This window comes from Panthera tigris, chromosome C2, assembly GCF_018350195.1.
Source record: "Panthera tigris isolate Pti1 chromosome C2, P.tigris_Pti1_mat1.1, whole genome shotgun sequence".
NCBI classification, from domain to species: domain Eukaryota; kingdom Metazoa; phylum Chordata; class Mammalia; order Carnivora; family Felidae; genus Panthera; species Panthera tigris.
Genome location: NC_056668.1, coordinates 70,685,812 through 70,701,852, shown reverse-complemented (window position 1 = coordinate 70,701,852; position 16,041 = coordinate 70,685,812). Strand labels below are relative to the sequence as shown.

Genomic DNA, 16,041 nt, shown 5'->3' with positions numbered 1-16,041 from the left:
GTATATTTTCCCTCTATATCTGGAATAATCTCTACTGTTTATGTTTTCCTGTTTGTACCATTGACCCTTGACTAGGTCTCTGTTGGGCTAACTAGTTTTCTCCTTTCTGTCTCATATTTCTTGCAAATAAGGATATTCTTTTTTGTTTCCTTGCAAAGATATCGTTTTCGCCTCATTTTCTTGTTCGTTCTTTTTATTAGTTCTTGCCGCTCTTACTATATCTTTTTTTTGTTGCTCTTATTTTAAATTTGTTATTTAAATTTTCATTTCTTTTCAACATCCTAAACTTAGCATATTTGCATCTATAAGCTTGATGAACATATCTTTTTTCACTAATGAAGATGTAATACATTGCTTCACTCAACAGCTTGGCTTACTTTATAAATTTTCAGCCAAAGAGTATCAAATCAAGGAACTGTTACCATGAAATTGTCTTCCAGATCAGTCCAAGAATCTTCTCAACAGCATGACTTCTGTGTATGTGTGTATATATGCATGAATGTTAACAAATTCCCTATCATAATTAATTTTTTCTGCCCAGCTCCCAACTAGAGAGAACAGATTTCTGAAAATATTAAAACCAAAAGGGAGAAAAAAGCATGGGAGCAGATGTATGTACCTCTGTGTTTTAAAATCATGGGGCACCTGGGTGGCTCAGTCGGTTGAGCATCCGACTTCAGCTCAGGTCACGATCTCACGGTTCGTGAGTTCGAGCCCTGCGTCAGGCTCTGGGCTGATGGCTCAGAGCCTGGAGCCTGCTTCCGATTCTGTGTCTCCCTCTCTCTCTGCCCCTCCCCCATTCATGCTCTCTCTCTATCTCAAAAATAAATAAACATTAAAAAAAAATTAAAAAAAAATAAAATCATTCGGTTAGGGGCACTTGGGTGGCTCAGTCAGTTAAGTGTCTGATTGCGGCTGAGGTCATGATCTCGCAGTTCACGAGTTTGAGCCCCACATCAGGCTCAGTGCTGACAGCTCAGAGCTTGGAGCCTGCTTTGGATTCTGTGTCTCCCTCTCTCTCTGCCCCTCCCCTGTTCTCTCTCTCAAAAGTAAATAAACATTAAAAAATTAAATAAAGTTATAATATGTTTAATTTATTGGGCCTAGATGTTGAGGCCTTGAATATTGTTACTCTAACCTTTCTTGATTCTACTCCTCTGCCACGTCTTCAGTGTCTTTAACCCATCCAACCAACACTTCTTTTTAAATGAGCTTAATTACATTTCTCTTTTTTTAGATAAACTTTATACATGTTAAGCTAGCTCTTCCCCCTTTTTATAGTTCTCTTTGGTCAATGAAGTAAAAATATCTTGGACTTAAATGTTAGTCTGGAAATACAGCTATCTATCTTTAAACACTTTATTTCCTAACAGAAATGAAGAAATCTTCATCATTTTTTTTAATACATTAAATTTTACTCTCCAGAGGTGGAGAAATATACTTTAGAAACTATACCAGAAAATGAAATTATAAAATGAAAGTATTCTTCCCTGTACATTTCCCAATGAAATTTTCTGCCTTAGGATGATCACTTTTCATAGTCATAGGAAAGACCTATTATATAATAGAACTATCTTTAGAGAATGCATTATATAAACTTTTCATGTTACAGAAGTAAGTAAAAAGTTTGGCCTTAAAAAAATGTACAAAATCAACCCTTACTCCAAATTCTCATTTCTAGACTTAATTTTAAAAGAGACTTGCATGATTTTTTCTTTTATACCAAAGTAATCATAAATGTGGAAAGTAGCTCTTCTTGAGTAATGATTATTGATATATCTCCATTTCTCTACAGAACGATGACAGATCTAATACCATATCAAGTTCACCTACAACAGAAACAGGTAATAATAGACACAAAGGTACAATTAACCACATCAAGAGTAATTCTTTACCAGGATTTTCCTGATAAATTACCTCTCAGAGAACTGTGACTTCCATTTCTGAGATGAGAAATCAGACCCACAATTGGGAACTTCCTGCACATTTTCCATTTTTTAATTCAACTGGTTGGTCACCTCTTCAAGCATTTGATATGAACAAATGAACATGAGCTAGCAGAGCTATAGGTTTGCAAGAGAATCTATTCAATATATTAACACTCATTCTGCCTTTATTAACGTACCAAAAATAGCATGACAATTAAAACTGCAAACAGCCTTCCTGATTTCAAGGTTACTTTTCTGTACTAGATTTTATATTAATAAACAAAATTATCACTTTATATCATTATCATGTTTAATTTGATCTTTATGTCATTTATTGAACTTGTGACATGTGTCTGTTGTTATATTTAATTTTTTTCCATCTCCTTTAATCTTATTTTGCTTTTCCATGCTGATGTAGTTCATCATTCCCCTGCATATTCTTTTCCTGCTGCTATTCAGAGAAACCAGGCCCAGCGCCCTGAAAGCTTCCTTTACCGAGCAGCTGTCAGGGCAGAAGCAAATAAAGGTAGGTCATAGTGACTAAGAAGAGGGGTGGGTGCTTTATATAATGACAGTAACTTGTATGCTTTTATTTTATTATTTTTTCAATGTTTATTTACTTTTGAGAGAGAGAGAGAGAGAGAGACAAAGCATGAGCAGGGGAGGAGGGGCAGAGAGAGGGAGACACAATCTAAAGCAGGCTCCAGGCTCTGAGCTGTCGGCACTGAGCCTGATGCAGAGCTTGAACCCATGAACCGTGAGATCATGACCTGAACTGAAGTTGGATGCTTAACCAACTGAGCCAACCAGGCACCCCTATGCTTGCTGTATGCTTTTAAACTTCTACCCTGCGACGTCACTTTGGCAAAAGCTTTAAACTTTGATCATACTAACATTAAAGCAGGAGAATCTTTGGGGCTCCTGGGTGGCTCAGTCAGTTAAGTGTCCAACTTTGGCTCACATCATGATGTATCTCACGGTTCATGAGTTTGAGCCCCGCATCGGGCTCTGTGCTGACAGCTCAGAGCCTGGAGCCTGCTTCAGATTCTGTGTCTCCCTCTTTCTCTGCCCTCCCCCTGCTTGCTCTCTGTTTCTCTCTCTCTCTCTCTCTCTCTCTCTCTCTCTCTCAAAAATAAACATTAAAAAAAAAAAAAAAGGCAGGAGAATCTTGTTTCAACTTAACTAGGGTTTCTTAGCACTACCCAAAGGAGGTTATAGGTTGGAACAAATAAAACACTCTTTCAGGCTTTAGGGAATATTCCTTCTCTCTGTAATGAGCTCTTTTTCAGATTTTTCTATCGATAAAAGCTATTTTATGTGTTCTTAAAGAAATGAATCAGTAATTCTTTTTTTTTTAAATCTACTTTTTAGTTTTTTAGTTAATATACATCTGCCTGGCCTCCAAAGAAGTTACCTGGAAGTAGAAACAAACATTTCAAATAAAAAATAACAACTTTGAGTGTAACTGATAGATGCCCTCACAGATTTAAAATCAAACCAGAGACACACTGCATATAGGATTGTAAACTAGTATGGAAAACTGTTTCCATTATCTAATAATACTGAACACTTGTATGTCCTATCACCAGCAGTTTGCTTTCCGAAATGTGTAAGCATATATACCCCAAGATATTTACAAAAATATTTATAGCAACATTATTTATTCATGATAGCCCCAAACAGAATGTCCATGACTGATACAATGGGTAAAAAATTGTGGTGTGTTTGTACAATGGGATACCGTATAAGCAATAAAAATGAACCAATTAATACATACAATCTGGATAAATCTTATAGTGTCGATCAAAAGAAGACAAAAGCATGCATACATACATATATTTGGCTTCATTTATAGAAAGTTCAAAACTAGACAAAACTAATCTATGGTATTACAAATCAAGAAGTCCATAGCTAGGACCTGTGTTGTTGGAAGTAACCATTAGGTACTGATGGGTAGGTGTCATGAGAGGGCCTTCTGGGTGTTGATAATAATTGCATTTATTGACCTGATTGTGTCTACTTTGTGATAATTTATTGAGTTGTTTATGATTTGCATAATTTTCTGTATGTGTGTTATTTTTCAATGGAAACATTTTTAATCAAAACGAGTTGAGCTAAGTGGATAATGGACATTTGGTAGTTTTTAACACTGTTCTCCCTATTGTTGTGTATATTTGAAACTTTTCATAATTTGAAACTTTTTTTTTTTTTTTAATATGTGAAATTTTGAAACTTTTTTTAAAGAGTCCGTGCAGAAGTGAAAAGTGCTGCACTTGTAAGGAGCCTGTGATCAGGTGGAGCTGAGAATTTTTCCAGCACTAGCAGTCACCTTTCTGTCTTACATATTCATATTTTTTTAGGTCATGCTTCACCCCTTCTTTCATCTTCTGCACCTCCCACTGACTCTGCAGATCCCATAACAAGACCCAATTCAAGACAGAGAGAAGAAGAGCTGGAATTAATGGATCAACTACGGAAAGTGTGTACACTACCTCTGAATTATACTTTCACATTGTTACTGCTAGAGCGCATAACCCTGCAATCACTTGTTCATTTGACTTAAAATTTTTAATAGAATCAACAAGTGCCCACCGTGTGGTAGATGTAAAAGAGATTCTGCTATTAAGGGCATTCTTTTCATCTGTTTGCTAGGAAAATGAGATGGGTTATTCTATAAAGCTCAATCCCTAGCCCTGCTCACTTAAAAGTTTTTTCTGCCTCATGTACAGAAATCTTGTAAGAGTAGTAATAATTTATATGTATGTACACATATATATATCACACTTACATATAGTGTTTTATTTTGGAATTGACAGAATCTAGTTCTGTTATATTTTTAAGCATAAAAATTGTAAATGAATTTCTCATGTAATATTTTGCACCACTGTGGCCTGGCCACCATATGTATGTATTAGTTCTCCTTGTTACTGACTTAGGATGGAAGGATAAAATAGGGATTGTGGTACTTGGGGTGCCTGGGTGGCTTAAATCAGTTAAGCATCTGACTTGATTTTTGGCTCAGGTCGTGACCTCACAGTCTTGAGATCAAGCCCTGCTTAAGATTCTCTCTCTTCCTCTCCGTCTGCCCCTCCCCTGCTCTCAAAAACAAAATAAATAAACAAACAAATAAAATAGGGATTGTGGTACTTAAGTTATTTGCTTTTTATCTTGATTCTTAATTATAGTATTTCATTGTAACTCCATTATGTCCTGTGTCAGCCACATCAGTTAACGTATTACACATTTTCCTGCTCTTCTAGCATATTGAGTACCGGTTGAAAGTATCACTGCCTTGTGATCTGGGAGCAGCTCTAACCGATGGTGTTGTTCTTTGCCATTTGGCCAATCATGTGCGGCCTCGATCTGTCCCAAGCATCCATGTCCCCTCACCAGCTGTAGTAAGTATATACTACTAAAAAAAACCCATTGGCTATTCATGAGACATATATTATGTACAATGGCAGGTATTATGCAGAATGCTAGGGATACAAATATGAATAATCCAGTCCCTGCCTTCCTGGGTCTACTTTCTACTAGAGAAAAAATAGGCATGTAATCAATTATTAATAACTGTGATAAATGTTATAAGAGAGGTATGCAAGAAGTTGCTATAGGAATACAAAAAAGGGACCACTTAACTCTGCCTGGAGAGTTCAGGAAAGCCTGCTTAGAGGAGGTCAAATTTGAACTATTCTTAAAGTATGAGTAGGAATTTGCCAGCATAGGGGCGCCTGGCGGGCTCTGTCTATAGAGCATGTGACTCTTGATCTGGGGATCATGTGTTAAAGCCCCACTGGGCATAGAGATTACTTTTTAAAAAAACAATGACAGAGAAGATTATTAAAAAAAAAAAAAAAAAAAAAGGAATTTGCCAGCATAATATGCCTAGATTCAAAAGATAGGGAGGATCATGGTATGTTCAAGGAACTCATAAGTTGTTTAGGATGATGATGCACAAAATTGTAGGTGTAAATGGTGGGAGATGTAGCTGAAGAGGTAAGCCAAGGGCCATGTGACAATGATGTTATGTGCCGTGTCAAAGAGTTAGATGTTTATCTTAGTGTAGACAGTGAAGAAACAAAGAATTTGGGGGGAGAAATATGATTATAATTGCAGTTTAGAATGATGAATCTATTTTGGGAGTGGAACTGACATATCTAGTGACCAACCGTGGGTAGAAAACAAGGATGCATTCAGGATGACTGGCAGGTTTTCTTTTGACTGCTGGTCAGATATAGAAGTCAGAAGTCAGTATCAGGATGACAACCCACAGAAGAAAGAACAAGTTTTTTCCCCTTCAGATTTTCATTATAAAAATTTTAAACTTTCAGGAAAATTGAAATAATAATACAAGGAACATTCTTCTTTTTTTTTTTTTTAATGTTTATTCATTTTTGAGAGAGAGAGAGAGAGATAGAGAGAGAGACACAGAATCCAAAGCAGGCTCCAGGCTCTGAGCCGTGAGCACAGACCCCGACATGGGGCTTGAACTCACAAACTATGAGATCATGACCTGAGCCAAAGTCAGACACTAAACCGACTGAGCCACTCAGGTGCCCTACAAGAAACAGTCTTAAAGCATCTACCTAGACCTGACATTTATTTCATTTTGCAGTGTTGCTTTGCTTATATTTGGGTGTATGTGTGTATGTGTGTGTGTATGTGTGTTTTAATTGTACTGTTTAGTTGCAGATATTATGGAGCTTTACTCTCTAAATATTTCAGAGAATTGTCCCAGTCTACCTTGCTCTTCTCTGTAGCCCATAGCCAATGACTGACATAGGAGCTGAGCCCTCCTGCCTCAAGATGGGAGTGAGATGTGATTCACACTCCAGTGCTTCCTGTAGGATCAGGCTGAAACTGAGAAGGGGATGTAGTAAGCCACTAACAGCCAACCCAGACTAGGATGGATGCACAGGCTAGCTGATGTGTCACTGGGTGAAACACCAACAGCATCCATAATCTAGATGTAGATTTCCCCAGTTGTTCCAAAACTATCTTTCATAGCTGTGCTCTCTCCTCTCCCTGTACCCAGCGTGCACGCACACACACACACACACACACACAACCAGGATATAATGAAGGTTCCCATTGCATTTAATAGTTATTGTTGTAACACCCTCTTTTTTTTTTTTTTTTTAATTTTTTTTTTCAACGTTTTTTATTTATTTTTGGGACAGAGAGAGACAGAGCATGAACGGGGGAGGGGCAGAGAGAGAGGGAGACGCAGAATCGGAAACAGGCTCCAGGCTCCGAGCCATCAGCCCAGAGCCTGACGCGGGGCTCGAACTCACGGACCGCGAGATCGTGACCTGGCTGAAGTCGGACGCTTAACCGACTGCACCACCCAGGCGCCCCTGTAACACCCTCTTTTGATGATTGTGAATGGATACTGTTCATTTATTTTAAGTTTATTAATTTTGAGAGAGAGAGAGCACACACATGCAAGCAGGGGAAGGACACAAAGCCTGACCTGTGGCTCCATCTCACAAAACCATGAGATCATGACCTGAGCTGAAATCAAGAGTCAAATGCTTAACTGACTAAGCCACCCAGGTGCCCCTGGATACTGTTCATTTGTAACATGCTTAACATTGTCTAACCTTTCAAAAAGCTTGACCTTACCTCATTTTCTGGTCATTTGTTATTTAGCAGGCACTTCCTATTACAAATTCTTTACTCAAATTGCAGTTGTATCTAGGCCTATAGATGGCCACTTTTGGATATCCAACGTGCTACCTCTCCAGATGCAAATCATTTATCTCTCTCAAGGACCTTGTATTCTTCTAATTACAAGAGCTGCTTTGTTACCAAAGTCCCAAGGGTGATGATGTGGCCGTATCCCCTCTAGCACATTCACAGGTAGCATGTTGCATTTGCTTCTAAGGAAAATCGGCAGCCACTTTTTATTTAGTGACCCCTGAAAATAGTCCTTCAGTTTTGTTTAGGAAAGGCAGAGAAGAACAGCACTACCAAAGTCCGCTGTGCTCTCAGAGACTTGAAAGACTTGCTGTTGGTCCTAAAGGTGGTGATTAATAGAATAGGAATTGTGCTGTTTGGCAATACCAGTAAGGAAAGGGTTTATTCATACTTTGCATTCTTCCCAGATTCTGTCAACTGGATTAAAGAAAAAAAAATGTTTTAAGAATAATTTTAAAAAGGACAAATCTGTCACTTTTCATTTCCAGAGGAGATACATACAAAGTAGCAAGCAGCCAATGCAAAAAGGGGAGTTTGAGAATAAGGGTGACTGAGGTTCTATACCTTGATTACCAGAGCACAGTGCCTCCACGTAAGAATGTAAAATACATACAGAAAAAATAAAACTATTTTACAAATACTTAACTGCCTAAAGAAATGAAACACATGGACCTGCTTTTAGTCAAAGAAATATAGGTATTACATGAGATGAGAGCATTTAAAACTTGCTAGTGAAATCAACAACAAAACTTAACTCCTATGCATTGAGTACATATCAGGTGTGAGAACAGAAGGTACAGAGGAGTTACAAGCAGTCCAATCTCTTAACATTAATTCCTCTTTAAAAAACCAAAATCAGGGACGCCTGTGTGGCTCAGTCAGTTAAGTGTCCGCCTCTTGCTTTCGGCTCAGGTCATGATCTCACGGTTGGGTAGGATCGATCCCCAAGTTGGGCTCTAGGCTGACAGCGCGGAGCCTGCTTGAAATTCTCTCTCTCTCTCTCTCTCTCTCTCTCTCTCTCTCTCTCTCTCTCTCTGCATGTGCTGTCTCTCAAAATAAATAAACGTTTTTTAAAAAATCAAAAGAGGTCTTTTCGGGGCACCTGGGTGGCTCAGTTGGTTATACACCTGACTCTCGATTTTGATTCAGGACATGATCTCACACTTTGTGAGATCAAGCCCCACATCAGGCTCTGTACTGACAGCCCAGAGTGTGAGATTCTCTCTGTCCCTCTCTCTCTGCCCTTCCCCCACTCACTCTCTCACTTGCTCTCTCAAAATAAATGTTAAAAAAAGGAGAAACATGTAAATGTTAAAACTTCCCAAATTATAATATTTGGGGGTAAAAAAATGGACTTTGAGCCAACCAGTTAAAGATTGTCCAGTATTTTAATTAAAAGCAAAAAACCCCAACAAAACCAAAAATCCCTACTTTGAAATTGTGATAATGATTTTATGAGTAAATCGGTATTGTGTTAATGGGATTTCTGTTACGGTACTACATTTCAGTATAAATATTTACATCTATTTTTCTTTTCTATGGATTACCTTCCTTCATATTAGATTGTCACTTCCCTTATTTTGTTCTTTTGACCACACAGAGAGCTTTGTAACTTACTTTCTTAGAAGTTTTTTTGTAAGGAGAATATAAAATTAAAGCCATGTACAAATGAAGAACCATAGCAGTTTCTTTATGGTTGCATTAAAACATGGTGATTTATTGTAATTCTTTGAGAACTGCCTAATTACCACTGTGAGTAAAACTTAAAAAACACTTTCTTGAGGGCGCCTGGGTGGCTCAGTTGGTTAAGCATCCGACTTCAGCTCAGGTCATGATCTCGCAGTTCACGAGTTCAAGCCCCGTGTCGGGCTCTGTGCTGACAGGTTGGAGCCTGGAGCCTGCTTCGGATTCTGTGTCTTCCTCTCTCTCTGCCTTTCCTCCGCTCATGCTCTATCTGTCTCTCTCTCTCTCTCTCTTTCTCTCTCAAAAATAAAGATTTTTTAAGAAAAAAACAACACTTTCGTGATGTATTCTAAGAACCATAATTTCTTTCACCCAATTCAAAAAAAGGACCCTTATTGTAAGGAGAGGTCTCGTGTCCAAGCATTTCAGACTAGATGGGGCACATTCAGGGTGGTAAACTGCTGTTTGGTTGTTTAATAGGCATAGGTGTTACGAGTACAGTTAACATTCTTAGAAGTGCACTAGTAAATCATATCAAAAGTCATGACAAATATTGTAATATGACAGCTCACTGAAGGAACCATATCACCAAGGTAGATAACCTATAAAAATTCTGAATCATTTCAAATTTCAGAATAGTGAAATTGTTTATTTCTTACTCCTTTAGGTATAGGTTATGCTCTTGTTGAAATCTTCTTCTGCAAAACCTACATAAGATTTCTATTCAGATCAGGTTGTTCATTAAAGAATTAGAACAGGCTATGCATGGCTATTTAAAACCATATGTTATGTCATCCAAACTTCTGGAGAAGCTTTTGGGAATAGCAGGTTCTCCGAGATTTGACTTAAGGCAAAATCATGAGTCCTTCTGCACTCCAGAGTGATAGGGAGTCTAGCCGATGGGTCCTTTTGACTAGCTATTCTGTTGGACACATACAGGCAGGGATTTGTAGCCTGGGATCAAGCACTTTTAGGGCTCCATGAACTCCCCAATTTGCATGCATGTATATTCTTCTCAAGAAAAGATTCACAACTTTCATCAGACCATAAGGAGTTTGATTGTAGTTATGAAATACTGGTCTACATCCCTGGAAATGAGATATATGCTAAAGGAAGAAATGGCTAGGGAGAGAGCTGATTGATTGTTCCTCATTCCTCTTCACCTTTATCAGTCAGAGCTCTACTGTCTACAGGGAAAATCTCAAAGGAAGTTTCTATTCTGCTTCCCACCCCCATCTGCTCCCCCTCTCCACACAAACACAGACATCTTTTATGTCTTAAGGTGCTAGTAGTCTTCATGGAGGTAATGTTGAGTTAGTCTCCATGATCACTATTCTGACTGACCTTTTCTTTTCCTTTTTTCTGAGATGGTGGTGATTCCTGAACCAGTTTTAACTTAGTGACATGACCTCCATTTTTTAGCCTTTCTTTTGCATGGAAACCAAGTTGTTTTTCTACCTACGCAGTCAGACCTATTTCACTCTCCCCTCCATAGATGTTGGCATCTGAATGGTAGAGTTTCAGAAGTGTAGGGGCCCTTCTTTTGTAGAGTCCATGGTGCCCTGTGTGCACATCCCCAGCCTTCTCTCCCAGACTCAGATCAAGATCCTGATTTGCTTAGCTAAGGTCCGTTGGTAACAGGAGAAGCTAATTACATTGTTTCTACTTCCATTTTTACAGGCAGACAGGGAAGCTGGTATAGGGAGAGAGAATTTCTAGCCAATGAAAAATTCTCCTAAGTGAAAAGCAGTTGTCTTGTGTTTTCTTAATTTGCCCAACTTCCCTTAAAGTTAAGCCTTTGTCATGATAGCTTTCACCACAGTAACTTTTTCTTTATGCATCAGTTCACCTTACCTCCCTCTTTAGCCAGGAGTTGAGAAGACCACAGCATCACTTGTGCAGGGAGCACCTTGCTCTTTCACATGTAAAAAGTAGAAGAGAATGAAGGAGCCCAGCCCCAGTTTGAATTAGCCAATTTGAACCCCCATGCTGTTTTCCTCCTTATGTTAAGTAGGTCCTGATTCTACTGTTTCACTCTTTAAAAAAAAAAAAAAAAAAACCACTTTTTAAAAAAAATTTCTTTTAATATTCATTTATTTTTGAGAGAGACAGAGTAAAAGTGGGGGAGGCACAGAGAGAAAAAGAGAGAGACACACAGAATCTGAAACAGGCTCCAGGCTCTGAACTGTCAGCACAGAGCCTGACGTGGGGCTCAAACTCATGAGCCGTGAGATCATGACCTGAGCTGAAGTCTGACACTTAACTGACTGAGCCACCCAGACACTGCCAAAACAACAGACTTTTTTGCTTCGATGATAGAAGAACTTGGCATAGGAAAGAATGGGTACTCTCCTGGAAACCTAATGCCTATCCTCTTTCTGGACCTTTTTGAAAGTTTTTCAATTTGAAATTTAAAAATTATTATTGGGGTTCCTGGCTAGCTCAGGTTGGTGGAGCTTATGACTTTTTTTTTTTTTTTTTTAATTTACATCCAAGCTAGTTAGCATATAGTGCAACAATGATTTCAGGACTAGATTCCTTAATGCTCCTTACCCAATTAGCCCATCCCCCCTCCCACAACCCCTCCCATAACCCTCTGTTCTCCATAAGAGTCTCTTATGTTTTGTTCCCCTTCCTGATTTTATATTATTTTTGCTTCCCTTATGTTCATCTGTTTTGTATCTTGAAGTCCTCATATGAGTTAAGTCATGTGATATTTGTCTTTCTCTAATTTCACTTAGCATAATACCCTCCAGTTCCATCCACGTAGTTGCAAATGGCAAGATTTCATTCTTTTTGATTGCCAAGTAATACTCTGTTGTGTGTGTGTGTGTGTGTGTGTGTGTGTGTGTGTACCTACACACACACACACACACACACACACACACACACACCAACCACATCTTCTTTATCCATTCATCCATTGGTGGACATTTGGGCTCTTTCCATACTTTGGCTATTGTTGATAGAGCTGCTATAAACATTGGGTGCATGTGTCCCTTCGAAACAGCATGCCTGTATCCCTTGGATACAGTGCATTTGCTAGGTTATAGGGTAGTTCTATTTTTAGTTTTTTGAGAAACCTCCATACTGTTTTCCAGAATGGCTGCACCAGTTTGCATTCCCACCAACAATGCAAAAGAGATCCTCTTTCTCCGCATCCTCGCCAACATCTGTTGTTGCCTGAGTTGTTCATTTTAGCCATTCTGACAGGTGTGAGGTGGTATCTCATTGTGGTTTTGATTTGTATTTCCCTGATGATGAGTGATGTTGAGCATTTTTTCATGTGTCGGTTGGTTTTTTGGATGTCTTCTTTGGAGAAGTGTCTCTTCATGTCTTTTGCCCATGTCTTCACTGGATTATTTATTTTTTGGGCGTTGAGTTTGATAAGTTCTTTATAGATTTTGGATACTAATCCTTTACCTGATATGTCGTTTGCAACTATCTTCTCCCATTCTGTCGGTCGCCTTTTAGTTTTGCTGATTGTTTCCTTCGCTGTTTGGAAGCTTTTTATTTTGTCCAATAGTTCATTTTTCCTTTTGTTTCCCTTGCCTCCGGAGACGTGTTGAGTAAGAAGTTGCTGCGGCCAAGGTCAAAGAGGTTTTTGCCTGCTTTCTCCTGTCTTACATTTAGGTCTTTCATCCATTTTGAGTTTCTTTTTGTGTACAGTGTAAGAAAGTGGTCCAGGTTCATTTTTCTACATGTTGCTGTCCAGTTTTCCCAATAAGCGTTTGCTGAAGAGACTGTCTTTATTCCATTGGATGTTCTTTCCTGCTTTGTCAAAGATTAGTTGGCCATACGTTTGTGGGTCCATTTCTGGGTTCTCTATTCTGTTCCATTGATCTGTGTGTCTGTTTTTATGCCAGTACCATACTGTCTTGGTGATTACAGCTTTGTAATACAGCTTGAAGTCTGAGCTTATGACTCTTGATCTCGGGGTTGTGAATTCAGACCCCATGTTTGGTCTACATAGAGATTACTTAAAAAAATAAAATATTTAAAATATTTTTTTAGTTATTATTTTCCTTTCATCCCACCTTTTTATTATTTTATTTTTATTTTTTTTTAATTTTAACATTATTATTATTATTTTTTAATGTTTATTTATTTTTGAGACAGAGAGAGACAGAGCATGAACGAGGGAGGGTCAGAGAGAGAGGGAGACACAGAATCCGAAGCAGGATCCAGGCTCTGAGCTGTCAGCACGGAGCCCGATGCGGGGCTTGAACTCACGGACTGTGAGACCTGAGCCGAAGTCGGCCGCTTAACCGACTGAGCCACCCAGGAGCTCCAACGTTATTTAGTATTGTGAGACAGAGCATCAGCAGGGGAGGGGCAGAGAGAGGAAGACACAGAATCCGAAGCAGGCTCCGGGCTCTGAGCTGTCAGCACAGATCCTGACGTGGGGCTTGAACTCAACAACTGCGAGACCATGACCTGACCCGAAGTCAGACGCCTAACCAACGGAGCCACCCGGGGTCCCCTCCCACCTTTTTATTTTTTATAATAAAGTCAATCCTAGCCCCTGCTGCCTCTTGCAGGTTTAGATTATAATAGTTGCTTCAAACACTATCATATATTTATCACATTTCCCCTCTTTTCATGATGGAGTATCATATTCCATCTTTGAAGAAAGTCCAGGTATTCACAAATGAAACCTTTGTTTTCTAGAGATGGTTAAGGCTTCCATCTGCTAACCTGTGTGAAAACTGTAAGGCAGAGTTTGTGCAGACATTTGGCTTCCATGCCTGATGCTTAAACGTATTGAAAACCAGTCCATGAATTTGAACACTTGAGTTTGTTAAACATTCTGGGAAATGGAATTCATATTTCTTTCTTACGTTATAACCCATAGGTGAAAAACTTTTTGACAACTTTAGGTCATGTGATACAACTCTGTTTTTAGTAAGAGATCTGTTCAGAAAAACAAACTTACTAATTAGAAATTAGGGAAATCTCCTATGGGAAATGTTCATCCTTCAGAAAACAGGTTCTTTAGTCCAATCTTTTAAAATAGAAATGTTTGGGGACCCTGGATGGCTCAGTCGGTTAAGCATCTGACTCGATTTCAGCTCAGATCACAATCTCACAGTTCTGGAGTTCAAGCCCCTTATCGGGCTTTGCACTGGTGGTGCTGAGCCTGCTTGGGATTCTCTCTCTCTCTCTCTCTCTCTCTCTCTCTCTCTCTCTCTCTCTCTCAGGATTCTGTCTGCCCCTCCCCTGCTTGTGCTTTCTAAATAAATAAAATTTTAAAAAAATAATAAAGTAAAATATAAATGTTTAAAAACTTTTCGTATTACCATTGAATAGAGACATGATGCATCTGTAACATATGTCTGAGCAAAAGCTATTGGTTTTCTAAAATTATCTTCTTCTAGGGGCACCTGGGTGGCTCAGTCGGTTAAGTGTCCTGGGCTCAAGTCATGATCTCACAGCTCGTGGGTTCAAGACCTGTGTCAGGCTCTGAGCTTCAGCACAGAGCCTGGAGCCTGCTTCAGATTCTGTGTCTCCCTCTCTGCCCCCTCTCCCCCATTCGTACTCATTCTCTCGCTCTCTCTCTCTCCCAAAAATAAACAAACATTAAAAAAATTTTTTTTTAGAAAATTATCTTCTGTTAATAAAGGCTGCAAGAAAATGAACCAAAGTGTTGACTGTGATTGTATTTGAATGATGAGGTTGTGGGTAATTTCCTTCCTATTCCTACATATTTTCTTTACCGTATATTGTTTTAAAATGGCAAAAAAATTAACTATCCCCCCTAAAATTTCTCTGTATTTAGCACTTGCCTTACAAAAATCGAAGTAAAATGTCTAAAGTACAGAGTGACAAACTGTGGTCCAAGGCCAGCACCTATTTTTGTAAATGAAATTTTACTGGAATACCTTTTTGCGTATATATTGTTTGCAGTTGCTTTCAAGCTCTTAGCAGATCATATGGCCATAAAGACTAACAGATTTATTATCTAATCCTTTAAGGAAAAGTTTGCTGACCCTATGGTCTAGAGTGCTGAATTGATGAAGGAATTGTGAGAAGAGTATTTTTAAAATAAAAAATTTTTTAAAACTTTGGTAATAACACCACATTTTCCTTTCTTTGTAGCCTAAATTAACAATGGCAAAATGCAGGCGGAATGTGGAGAATTTCCTAGAAGCTTGCAGAAAAATTGGTGTACCTCAGGTAATAAGTTTAATATTTTTTATATTGCCTAAATGACGCTACCATCTCCCCATCTCAGACTTCAGTATTATTTTTCTAAAATTTTTCAGAAGTGTAAGTATCTAAAATCTTAGAGGACTAGCTCTGAACCACATTGATGACTACTAACATGATTTTGTGTTACTAGAGTCACTCAGTATACTTCTTAGCAATTTTCCTTAATTATTTCCAAGGACTGAGCAAAAAAATAATACACATATAAATCTAAATTTATTGTAATAAGTAATTCATGCTAAATAATCAAAATTGTTACTCTGTTTTCCTAAACGTTCCTACTTGCTGTTGGACTTGTATACATCTTCATCCACAAGAGTCTCTGCTTCAAAGTGAGTGCATCTCAGACTGAGAATGCTCCAGTTGGTTTCAGGTTTTTGAACACTTACTTTAATACTTTTTAAAAATGTTTATTTTGAAATAATTTTAGACTTAGAAAAATGTTACAAAAAAGCACAGAGAGTTACTGTGTGTACTTTACGTGTACTGTTAACATCTATATAAACATAGTGTGTCATCC

The 16,041-nt window shown here is 38.4% G+C and overlaps 1 protein-coding gene across 9 annotated transcripts in view; it reads left to right on the top strand.

Moving 5' to 3' along the window:
• Positions 1-16,041, top strand: part of LRCH3 (leucine rich repeats and calponin homology domain containing 3) — a 119,762-nt gene that overhangs the window by 94,931 nt on the left and 8,790 nt on the right. For 6 of the 9 annotated variants that reach the window (XM_042957146.1, XM_042957144.1, XM_042957143.1 and 3 more), the window contains 6 exons: positions 1,796-1,844; positions 2,347-2,454; positions 4,289-4,407; positions 5,189-5,326; positions 15,411-15,488; positions 15,839-15,853. In XM_042957146.1, the coding sequence (XP_042813080.1) occupies positions 1,796-1,844; positions 2,347-2,454; positions 4,289-4,407; positions 5,189-5,326; positions 15,411-15,488; positions 15,839-15,853 (507 nt within the window). The remainder of the gene's footprint in view (positions 1-1,795; positions 1,845-2,346; positions 2,455-4,288; positions 4,408-5,188; positions 5,327-15,410; positions 15,489-15,838; positions 15,854-16,041) is intronic. The other 3 variants (XM_042957145.1, XM_007090926.3, XM_015541475.2) reach the window with 1 other exon arrangement.